The sequence below is a fragment of the Eleutherodactylus coqui genome, chromosome 2, assembly GCF_035609145.1.
Source record: "Eleutherodactylus coqui strain aEleCoq1 chromosome 2, aEleCoq1.hap1, whole genome shotgun sequence".
In the NCBI taxonomy this organism is placed as follows: Eukaryota; Metazoa; Chordata; class Amphibia; order Anura; family Eleutherodactylidae; genus Eleutherodactylus; species Eleutherodactylus coqui.
The window spans coordinates 112548723-112560784 of record NC_089838.1 but is presented as its reverse complement, the minus strand read 5'-3'; the positions used below and the strand labels follow the sequence as shown (position 1 = coordinate 112560784).

Sequence of the window (12062 nt, the reverse complement as noted above, 5' to 3'; positions counted from 1 at the left end):
ATACCTACTCAAGGGCCAAAGAGATCTTTCTAGCATTGCATGAGACTGTGTGTGTGGAGCATGCTAAAATAACCAAAGGGAATCAACGTAATACAAGTTAGCATAACTAATAGTGAAAAAGACAAATGCAAGATGTAAAGCATAAAACGTAGCTCAATTACCTTGCAGAAAAAAATTCTAAACGACCGCTATCAGCAGCTGTACAAAGATGTGCATGGTTGTGCATGGCAGAATGGACAGCACGTAACATTTTGGGGGTCCTATGGGCTCCTTAGCAGAGCTAAACTGTCTCCTTCCGCCTGACGGCAATCCGGGCTTGGCTTACATCCGCCGGACCCGGGTCATCTGAACGGGCACACAAACGGCAGATTTCACATGATTTTCGGTAAAGCTGTAGCCGTGACACAGCCAACCGAAAATCGCTATGCTCATGTGAAAGAGCCCTAAAGGTGACCCAACAGGAAGAAATCCAGAGGGGCTAAGTCTGGCCAAGAAACAGAGCTATGTTGTCCAATCCAGCGGGTTCCAAACTGAGTTGCAAGCCATAGACTCTACATCTCTCCATGACTGAGGTGGAGCATCAATGTGCAAGAACCAAACCCATTGCACCAGTGGCAGGTCATCGACCAACATGGAGTTTAGAATACTTAGATATTGTTCACTATTCAGGAGTTGCTCACCTCGAATTCCACACCAGATGTTTAGAGCAATATGCCTTCTGGTGTTGTGCTTGTCATGGGCATCATGGAGGTGCACATTGGGATGATTACACAGATATTGTAGCACTGAAACAAGCATGCTCTGCACACATACCCCCTTACATGCTGGAAAGATCTCTTTTGCCTCTGGATTGGTGTTCTGTCCTCCCTATGAGTGGAGCATAAGTAGACAGGCAGATAACCTTCCCTGCAACACAATGACGATGGAGCAATGTCCGCTTTCAACTTTATTGCAAGGTAGAGGTAAAACTGTAGAACAAAGAAAATGATGCACTTAGCAATGTACACTAACATAGCAGTACATAGAATACATTACATACATGTGAGAAGACAGGAAGCATGTAATACAGCCATGAGGGATGATAAGTGTGCATGCGCATACACTAGGACACATGCTATGCTATCTGAATAACACACATAGGACTAGAAACTATAGAAGTGGTGTAATCATGGAACTGGAAACATATATACACAGGATGCTAAGAGTAGGACATCAGGTAGAAGTTATCACATACCGACGATGCCACTGTGAGCCTGGATAATAAAGGTTTGCAGAGGGTCTCTAGAGCAGTCCAGACATGGAGGGAATGTGCCAGAAAATGGCTACTGTGGGCTGAGCTGATGATGTCACTGAGGTCATGGGTAAAAGGTACAGCATCCCTCAGAGGACAAAATACACTGAGGCTCAGTATATGAATGCACACTAGATGGAGCCCTAACAGAAAGTCCATCTAATAATGCCAGAAATAAAGCAATATCATATACCTTATACAGTACAGACAATTTTACTGAACAGAGACTGCCAAAGGCATGACACTCCCCGTCTGGTAACCCAAGGTTACCACATTAAGACCTCTTCGTTGTGAGTAATAAAATTAGTTCTGTAACAGGTCTGAAAAAGAGTTTAGGCTCATTTTGTTTGCACAATTTGACTTCCACCTTTCTGACTTTCCCGTCTTCACTAGGAAAAACCTTGGTTATGAGTCCCATAGGCCATTCGTTTCTTTTTGACTGAGAGTCCTTGACAAGAACAACATTGCCAACTTCCATGTTGGGTTTACTGGAATGCCACTTATTCCTAGTCTGTAAAGTTGAGATGTATTGTTTCCTCCACTTTTCCCAAAACACATTTGCCAAGCTTTGTACCCGTCTCCATTGACACTTGTACAAGTCTTTAGAATCAAACTCACCAGCAGGAGCTGTAATTGCATCGAACTTTTGCGTGAGTAGAGTAGAAGGAGTTAGCAAAGGAGGGTCATCTGTATCTCTGGATATTGGCATTAATGGTCTCGCATTTATGATAGCTACTACTTCAGCCATAAGAGTTGTGAGGGTCTCATGGGTGAGTCTTGAAGTGCCCTCGTGGAGGAATATCGAATCAAGGATCCTACGTGCTATGCCGATCATACGCTCCCATGAGCCGCCCATGTGAGAAGAATGTGGAGGGTTAAATGACCATGTGCAACCTTGGTTCGCAAGATATCTTCTTACATGGTCGCTGTCAATGTTTGAGGGAATATTCAACTCTTTACACGCTCCAATGAAATTGGTACCTCTATCAGAACGGATTTGCTTGACTGGACCTCTTATAGAAATGAAGCGTCTTAATGCATTTATGAAGCTGGATGTGTCCAAAGACTCAATAACTTCTATGTGCACTGCCCTGATGCTCATACAAGTGAATAGGACAGCCCAGCGTTTGCTGTTTGCTTCGCCTCCTCTAGTGCGCCGCGTGGTGACGGACCATGGGCCAAACACGTCGAGCCCAACATTTGTGAACGGTGGTTCCGTGCTGAGTCGGTCAGCAGGGAGGCTAGCCATTTTCTGCGACTGAAACGTACCACGGAGTTTCCGGCATGTAACACATCTGAAAATGACATTACTCACAAGTCTTTTGGCTCCAACTATCCAAAATCCAGCTGTACATAGAGCTCCCTCAGTGAACAAACGTCCCTGGTGTTTAGTCTGTTCATGGTAATGCCGCACAAGTAGAGACGCAACATGATCGTTAGGGAGTATTACAGGATGGCACTCGTTACTATCAAGCTGTGCATTTGAGACACGTCCTCCAACTCTCAACAGTCCATTAGCATCTATATATGGGTCAAGTTTCCTGAGGGAACTATCTTTAGGCACATTCTTTTGATTTTGGAGTGATTCTAGTTCTCTTGCGTAAATCTCTTGTTGCACACAATGGATGACAACGTCCTTGGCCTGTGTAAGTTCATCCACTGTATAGCCCTTTGGACAGCGGTGCCAACCTCTGCAATGACTTGATCTTGCTGGCGTGGCTCTGAAGGTTCTGGCGATATGAATTAAGCAACTTACAGCGCGGTTTAGTGACTTCCAAGTTGAGAACCTGTTAAAACGTTTAGATCCCAGCTGTTTGCTAGAAAGTGTCGTAATGAGCGTGGAAACTTGAGGGCGAACCTCTGCATCGGAATCTGGGTCTAGCAGTTCATAGGTGCTTTTCTTGTGAGTATCCAGTACTGGTTTATAAAGGAAAGTTGGCCCTGTGAGCCATGTGGTATCTTTAAGGAGTGGTGCTGGTACAGCTCTTGTAGCATGGTCTGCTGGGTTGTGATCAGTCGGTACATAGCGCCACTGAGTAGGTTTTGATGACTTTCTAATCCTATGGACTCTGTTATGCACATACACATAGAATCTCCTAGACTCATTGTAAATGTAGCCCAGCACTACTTTGCTATCTGTATGAAATTCTGTGTCATCAAGTGTCATATCTATTTCTGTCACAATGAGTTCAGCTAGTTCTACTGCCAGAACGGCAGCACAAAGCTCCAGCCTCGGTATGGTAGGCTCAGGAGATGGTGCCAGTTTTGCCTTTCCAATCACAAACCCAATATGTGTCTGGCCCTTAATGTCAATCGTTTTGAGGTAGGCAACTGCAGCAATTGCTTTCACTGAGGCATCACAAAATACACACAGCTCTTTAGACTTGACCTCTGCAATAGGCACGTGTGCATACGGCCTAGGAACGTGTAGGTCGGATAATGCTACCAGGGAGTCTCTCCACTTTACCCACAATGTCTCCTTCTCTGGGGAAAGTGGGGAGTCCCAATCGCATGTATCTGCAGTCAAGTCTCTGAGCAGCATCTTACCTTGAATGGTCACGGGAGCTGCAAACCCAAGCGGGTCGTAGATGCTGTTGATCGTAGATAGGACACCGCGTCGTGTGAATGGTTTTGGCTTTTGATCCACCTGAAAGGTAAAGGTGTCGTTGTTGAGGTCCCAGTTGAGCCCTAGGCTGCGCTGCAAGGGTATTGTGGCCGTTGCCAAGTCTAGATCCTTCAGGTCATTGGCGTGATCTTGAGTGGGAAAGGCTTTCATGACAGCCTTGCTGTTTGAAGCTATCTTATGGAGTTTGAGGTTCGAACAAGCAAGCATACTTTGGGTTCTTTTGAGTAGGTCGATTGCTGCATCTGGTGATGGAAGTGATTTCAGGCCATCGTCCACATAAAAGTCTCTTTCTACAAACTGCCTGACATCTTGTCCATATTCTTCTTCACCTTCTCGGGCAGACCTTTTGAGTCCATAGATGGCGACTGCAGGAGATGGGCTGTTGCCAAAAACATGTACTTTCATTCGGTATTCCATTATGTCTTTGGTTTGGTCGTTGTCTTTAAACCAGAAGAATCTCAAGAAGTTCCTATGTTCTTCTTTCACTAGAAAACAATGAAACATCTGCTGTATGTCGGCAACAATGGAAATTAATCCTTTACGGAACCTAATGAGCACTCCTAATAGTGTGTTATTGAGGTCTGGTCCGGTCATGAGAGCATCATTGAGGGAGACTCCTTCATACTGTGAACTGGAGTCAAATACTACCCGGATCTGTCCTGGCTTCTTAGGGTGGTAGACACCAAAGATTGGCAGGTACCAGTGTTCCTCCTTTTCTCTTAGAGGTGGAGCAACTTCCGCATGACCGTTTCCAAATATCTTCCCCATGAATGTGAAGAAATGTTCACTCATATCTGGCCTTCTTAGAAGGTTGCGTCTGAGTGAGAAAAAGCGCTTCAGTGCTTGATCTCTGTTGTCGGGGAGATGGCGTCTCTGAGTTTTGAAAGGAAGTGGTGCCACCCAATTGTTTGCTTCATCTTTGAAAAAGCCTTGTTCCATTATGTCCAAGAAGGCTTCGTCTTCAATAGAGGGGGCGATTTTGTGGTCGTCCTTTGTCCTCTGGAACACTGTGCACCCTAAGTGGTCTCTGTCTTCGTCACAGAAATGGGTCCCGATTTCCGTACAGTCAGAGTATGAAATACTGCTAGGTGTGTCTCTTATAAGGAACCTGTTAGGACAAGGCTGGAAGAAGGATGGACGTCCATTTTCCAGTGTATTAGTGCAATAGGAATTTACCATGGATGGTTTGTGGACATTTCCTAGGCAGACGTCACCTACAATGACCCATCCTAGGTCTAGTTTCTGTGCAAATGGAGAATTGTGAGGGCCATTTACCTGTTTTCTGACCTTGTGGACTCTTATGATGTCCCTTCCAAGCAGAAGCACTATTTGAGCCTTAGGATCTAAGGCAGGGATGAGATGGGCCATGGTCTTCAAGTGCTTATGTGGTAATGCTGCTTCAGGCGTTGGAATCTCCTCTCTGTTGTTTGGAATTTGATTACATTCTATCAGTTTAGGTAGAGGCAGGGATGTTTCACCATCCATGGATTCTATTTGAAAACCAGTAGCTCTTCTTCCGGCTTCTTCAGTCACACCTGTGCAAGTCTTAAGTGAATATGGAGAGCTATGTCCTTCAATGTCGAAGATGTCGAAGAAAGTAGAGCTGGCAAGGGACCTGTTGCTTTGATCGTCAAGAATGGTATACAACCTTACAGCCATTTCTTTGTGTCCAATTGGATAAACTTTAACAAGACAAATCTTAGAGCAGGATTTACCTCTGAGGCCCTCTCCACAGACTTGGGTACACTGGGGTGACACTTCAGGAAGTACTGTGACTTTCTCCTCCCCGCCATGCTCTGTAGCCTGGTCTGAAGGCGTGAGAGTCCATGGGGCGGGCTCAGGATGTAAGGCCGTGGTATGCTCCTTACTATGACATTCTGAACACTCGATGTTTGCTGTACAGTCCTTCGCCCTATGAGATGTTGAGGCACAACACTTGTAGCAAATCTGGTTTTCCTTGAGAAAGGCTTTCCGGTCCTTAAGAGTTTTTTCCCTGAATCCTCTACATTTCTGCAATGGGTGAGGCTTCTTATGTAGAGGGCAGTCTTTGCAAGGGTCTCTTGTTGAGGGATGCACAGCAGATATGCTGGTTTTGTGTACTGCAACAGGTGTAGCTTTCAGGTTACGAAGTGAAGCAGGTTTGTTAGTTCTGATGTAAGTGGTTTCAAATGTTGAGAAGTCAAAACTTGGGTCGTTCCTAGTCTTTGATTGTTGGCTTATGAAATCCACAAAAAAGGAGAATGGAGGGAATGAGACGTTGTGCTGTTGTTTGTACTTGGAGCCTTGAGTAATCCACTTTTCTTGTAGACTGTAAGGTAATTTCTGTACAATGGGGTTGACACCACGTGCTGTGTCTAAAAATGCGAGACCTTGCAAGTCTCCCTCACCTTTAGCAACTTCGAGTTCCATCAGCAGGTCACTTAATTCTCTCAGCTTCTGAAATCCTTTATTGGGAATCTTAGGAAAATCCTCAATCCTTTTGAAGAGTGCATTTTCTACCACTTCTGTTGAGCCATAACACTCCTCCAGTCTTTCCCATATCATTTTTAGTCCTCTGCTTGGGTAGTTAATGTTGATGTCTCTAATTCGCTTTGCATGTTCTGCTGACTCGTTGCCTAACCATTTGACTAGGAGGTCGACTTCTTCACTTACAGACAGGTCGAGATCTTTGATCATATTTCTGAATGACGAACGCCATGCTCTATAGCCTTCAGGTCTGTCATTAAACTTTGTGAGTCCTTTAGTTATTAGCTCACGTCGTGCAAAGAATTTGACGAGGTCTGTCATACCTTGATCTCTGCGTGGTAGATCTGAAGGTAAGTTGCTTTGTGGAGGTCCTATTGAGTTACAGCGATTCTTTGACATGCTGCTATGATAATAGTCACAGTCTAAAGGTTCATTCTTATTGGTGGCGACCGTGGTACTCCAAACATTTGTTGGTTCAAGCTTAGGTTGTACTGAGGGCCGACTGAATATCAAACTGCTATCTAATTTGATGTTGGGCATTTGGTGTGCTGAGGTCACTTGCTGTGTTACCGGTTGCTGGCGGAGCTCTTTTTGGAGGTTTGACTCCTCTCCCGGATCTGAGCACGAGTCGTCACCCGAGTTGGCATGTAGCTGAACATAGTCTGAAGTACGCTGGAGATTGTCTTGGTGACCAGAACTGCGCCTAGACATGTTGCTGAATCTTTCACTTGCGTAGATCGCTGCTTCTTCCAAAGCCTCTGCTTCAGCCACAGCAGCTGCAGCTTCTTTCTCTACTGATAGTTTTTCCAGTGCTGCTTCCATGCGTGCTTTCTCTACTTTTAATTGCCTTTCTTGCTCAGCATAATGCACTCGCATTTTGGCGGCTTCCGCTTTTGCACGAGCAATGGCTACTGTAGAGCTACTCACTGACCCTTTTGAGCTTCTGGAGCTAGCTGAGATGTGAGACCTTGTCTCATACAGTCCAGTCTCTAACGTTGACATGGTGACGCTCCGGACGAGCTTGCGTGCTTACCGCTGTAGTGGGCGTCCTGTAGCAGTATCTCTGCGTATAGCACAAAACGTGGTTTAGTATCCTGCTGTCTAGACTGCTGGTGCCCTGTGTCCAGCCTGTGAGAAGTCCCTGTTTCTCTATCCAGCCTGCGAAGGGGCCGTCGTTTTACTGGTATCCAGTCTGTAAGTGGCCGTCGTTTTACTGTTCTGTCCTCCCTATGAGTGGAGCATAAGTAGACAGGCAGATAACCTTCCCTGCAACACAATGACGATGGAGCAATGTCCGCTTTCAACTTTATTGCAAGGTAGAGGTAAAACTGTAGAACAAAGAAAATGATGCACTTAGCAATGTACACTAACATAGCAGTACATAGAATACATTACATACATGTGAGAAGACAGGAAGCATGTAATACAGCCATGAGGGATGATAAGTGTGCATGCGCATACACTAGGACACATGCTATGCTATCTGAATAACACACATAGGACTAGAAACTATAGAAGTGGTGTAATCATGGAACTGGAAACATATATACACAGGATGCTAAGAGTAGGACATCAGGTAGAAGTTATCACATACCGACGATGCCACTGTGAGCCTGGATAATAAAGGTTTGCAGAGGGTCTCTAGAGCAGTCCAGACATGGAGGGAATGTGCCAGAAAATGGCTACTGTGGGCTGAGCTGATGATGTCACTGAGGTCATGGGTAAAAGGTACAGCATCCCTCAGAGGACAAAATACACTGAGGCTCAGTATATGAATGCACACTAGATGGAGCCCTAACAGAAAGTCCATCTAATAATGCCAGAAATAAAGCAATATCATATACCTTATACAGTACAGACAATTTTACTGAACAGAGACTGCCAAAGGCATGACAATTGGTATTTCTTTGCACATCCTGTATAGTATTTGATGTGTATTGCTATAAAACATTGGTCACATGTTCTCTTTATTTCTCAGTGCTGATGATCAGAAGAGTACCATGACAGTCTACTGCATATACAATAATGGCACTGCCATAACGTCAGATAAGCTGTACAGGTTAGTGCTCATGGGGGTTATGTTTTGGAAAACAGTCATTTTCATCAGCAAGAATATAGCTGTCTGTTATGCGTCCATGTTTATAATAAAAAGCGAGATTCATTTTACTTTTTTGTGGTTATGACAAGAACAATCAATTTTAAGAAACATTGTTATTTACATTAACTAGATTGACAGGATGCTCGCTAGGCGAACATAGAATGTTTCACAAGTGGTGGTTGTGAACTTCTTAATCTGCTTGGTATCTAATAGAAAAAAGCCTACAGGTCTCTCTCTGTTTGTCTGTCTTTCTCTCTGTCTGTCCCTCTCTGTCTGTCTCTTTCTCTCTGTTTGTCTGTCTCTCTCTGTCTGCCTATTTTGTTGTCTGTCTCTCTATTTCTGCTTGTCTATCTCTGTCTCTTGCTCTGTCTGTCTGTCTCTTTTGTTCTCTTTGTCTCTCTATCGCTGCTTTCTCTATGGCTTTCTCTGTGTCTATCGCTCTCGTTCTGTCTGTCTATCGCTCTCGTTCTGTCTGTCTATCGCTCTCGTTCTGTCTATTGCTCTTTCTCTGTCTCCCTCTTTATCTCTCTCTGTCTCTATTGCCCTCTCACTCTGTCTCTCTATTGCTCTCTCTCTATTGCTGTCTCTATCTCCCTTTCTCTCACTGTCTCTCTCTCTCTCGCTATCACTGTCTCTCTATCACTCTCTCTCGCTCTTGGTTGGGCAGTGTATGGTGCAGCTCAGCAGTGTATGCTGTGTTGCTTAGCGCATGCCTGCAGCACAGCAGCGCCACCCATAGACTTAACATTGTAACTTTCACCCCGTCTGACAGGTCACTGAATGTATTAAACTCACATATGATGATTTTACAGCATCGGTGAGCATGTGTCATCTAATGACACCAACATCATACACCAAAGTTACAGCTAAGGGGTCAAAGTGTGGTGCAAGAAAAAGCATGTAGGCTTATTTATATTAGATTTGCTAAAAGGGAGGTAATTAAAATGATATATTGGAAGGTGAGAAATGAAAACTCATCAGGAAGGAAAAAACGAAGGAATGGATGGAAGAAGAGAGAAAGAGTGAATGAATGAAAAATAAAGAGACAAAAGAAAGAGAATGAAGGGAAGAAGGAAGTTGGTTGAGCGGGAAAGAAGAATGGATATAAGGTTATGTAAGGGTTAAGGGTTAACTCTTCTAGTTTGGGAAAAGTCATACATCATATATAAAATGCCATCAAAATTTCGAAACAAAGTGCAGCTGACGTTTAACTTTGCACATATATTTTATTACTGGTTGTAAAACAATGTGGATTTATTAATGTTGATCTTTTTTAGACTTATTCGGGACAACAATGATGTTTTGAGCACCCTTATAGGACTCGGCTTCAGAGGCTTTGTGAGTATAAAACAAATACATTCAGAGCTGATTACTCATAAGGGTGACACTGACTACCCACTACAGTTCTTTTTCACTGCGAAATTCGCAGCATTTTTTTTCTCCAGGTGTCTATGGGACTTGTTAATGTTAAAATTGCATCGCACAAAATCGCGGTAAATTGCGATTTTGCCGCGATGCATTTTTAACATTAGAAAGCCCCATAGACACCTGGAGAAAAAAAATGCAGCAAATTCGCAAACGCTAGTGAGTAGTCACCCTTATAGTGAAAAAAATATATTTTCCTTTTGGTTTTGCGTAGCCTCGTCTTGTGTAAATTCTTGAAACTGTAGGATAATACGAGATGACTGTAACCTAAAATCATAGGTTTATATCAGTAAATGTCTAACTCTTCACCTTGGAGAACTTTTAGGCCGGGCTCACATAAACAGATTGGATTCTGCATGCAGGAGGCCCGCAGCGGATTCCAGTTGTGAGCCAGGCCGGCGACCCTGTGTACGGCACTAACCTGTACTGCAGATGACCGTGGAGGCTCTCAGGTGGTCATGCATAGTACAGGTTTTTTTTGTTTTTCTTTGTAATTCTAATTGTGGAATTCGCGATCGCCATCCGTGCGGAGGATCCGAGTCAAAACGCGGGCATTAAAAGGCATGTAGTTTCGATTTTTCCTTCACACTTGCAGATATGAATTGCGTATTTCGTGAGCAGAAGAAAAATCACAGCATGCTCTATTTGGCTGCAGATAGCCTCTGTTGAAGCCAATGGAGGCGTCCGACCTGCAGCCCATATGCAGTCAACATTGTGTATAGGCTGCGGGTACCAGCATCATGGCTAAGTGACGGCGCAGGAAATACAAACAAAGAAAAGAAAAGCTGTACTGTGCATGACTGTTGGCGAGCCGCCGCAGTCATCTGTAATACAGCTCAAGCAGATACGCAGAGTCACTGGCCGGACTCACAGATGGAATCCGACCCGTTCGCATTAGCCAGGCTTTAGAGTGCATCTCTCATACCTTACACAAAAATGCTAGCCATATGCTTTTACTGGATATAGTGCCAACATCTTGCTTCAATTCTTAAGTCTTAACTTTTATCACCTATCACCACTAAGAACAGAGCACCCTTGTCCCCCTCTTCAGCTGGGATGCTTCTCCCACCTGCAGTGATATCATACAGTGACATCAGTAGGGCTGATGGAAGTAGCCACGCAGTTCCATTGAATATGAATGAGGCAACAGAGCACATGTGCGACTATTGCGCCATTTTATCCTCTCCTTACTGTAGGGAGCGAGTGAGGACAGGGAAAATAAGACCCTAGTTCTTGGAATTGGTGGGGGTCTCAGTGGCGAGACCCCCACTGATCAGACTTTTATTTACCTTTCTTATGGATAGGTGGCGAAAGTTAATTCTGGTAAAATCCATTTTAGAATGGGTCATAGCAGTGCCAATTAAAAGGCCCTCTCTACAGTATCAGTCCCATTCCAATCTTAACAGTGCTATTCCTATGGTAACTTAAGTGCCATCAATCACAGACAGTGGGGTAAATTTATCACGGGCTGTGCAGTAATTTTCTGTGATCAAAAAGTTGCAAGTTGGGTTTTTTTGCTCAAAAATCTGTGACTTTTTGCTGTTTTATGTTTCTCACTCAACTTTTCCAAAGTGGCGAGAAAAGGGGTAGAGGTTTATGCGGTGTGAAGATTTTAGGCAGCCTTAAGAAATTAGGCTGCCTAACAAGTCTCAGAATTTGTCACAATCTCAATCCAGTATCTGTGTGGCATTAAAAGTCACTCCACATCTCTAGACACATTTAAAGATATGACTAATTCATCAGCAGAAACAGTGTGATATATTTGACGCATATAATTGCAATGTGGCCTCCAGCAAAACTGACTTGAAAAAAAAAAAACATCATAATAACTTCTTACCATTATATATAAAGTATTGTAGGAGGCTGGAATTCATCTTACATTTTTTTTTTACAATCTGAAATAATGTTTGATTTATTCATTAACAGGGAGCTGGAGGCCAAATAACACAAGATGATAATAATCAATTTTTAGGAATAATTGTTGGCCTAGCAGCTTTATTAGTTGTGGTCATCATCGTTATGATTTCTACCATAGTCTGCATGAGGAAAAGGTAAATTTATTATGCCTTTATTTATGTACTGTATTTATTTGTACATTGTATGTTAATGTAAAAGTCTGCTTATTAGAGGGCCAGTTCTAGGTGTGGCTGTTAACT

The 12062-nt window shown here is 43.7% G+C and overlaps 2 protein-coding genes across 2 annotated transcripts in view; one reads left to right on the top strand and one right to left on the bottom strand.

The window, feature by feature from the left end:
• CDHR2 (cadherin related family member 2) overlaps positions 1 to 12062 on the top strand; it is a 147391-nt gene that overhangs the window by 119056 nt on the left and 16273 nt on the right. The window contains exons 28-30 of the mRNA XM_066589286.1: positions 8362 to 8442; positions 9759 to 9819; positions 11833 to 11957. Of these exons, the coding sequence (XP_066445383.1) occupies positions 8362 to 8442; positions 9759 to 9819; positions 11833 to 11957 (267 nt within the window). The remainder of the gene's footprint in view (positions 1 to 8361; positions 8443 to 9758; positions 9820 to 11832; positions 11958 to 12062) is intronic.
• Positions 856 to 7406, bottom strand: LOC136611611 (uncharacterized). The gene is made up of 2 exons (XM_066591344.1): positions 1235 to 7406; positions 856 to 968 (listed from the first exon to the last, which is right to left on the bottom strand). The coding sequence occupies exon 1, from the start codon at positions 7383 to 7385 to the stop codon at positions 1566 to 1568; it is 5820 nt and encodes a 1939-aa protein (XP_066447441.1). The 5' UTR covers positions 7386 to 7406; the 3' UTR covers positions 856 to 968; positions 1235 to 1565.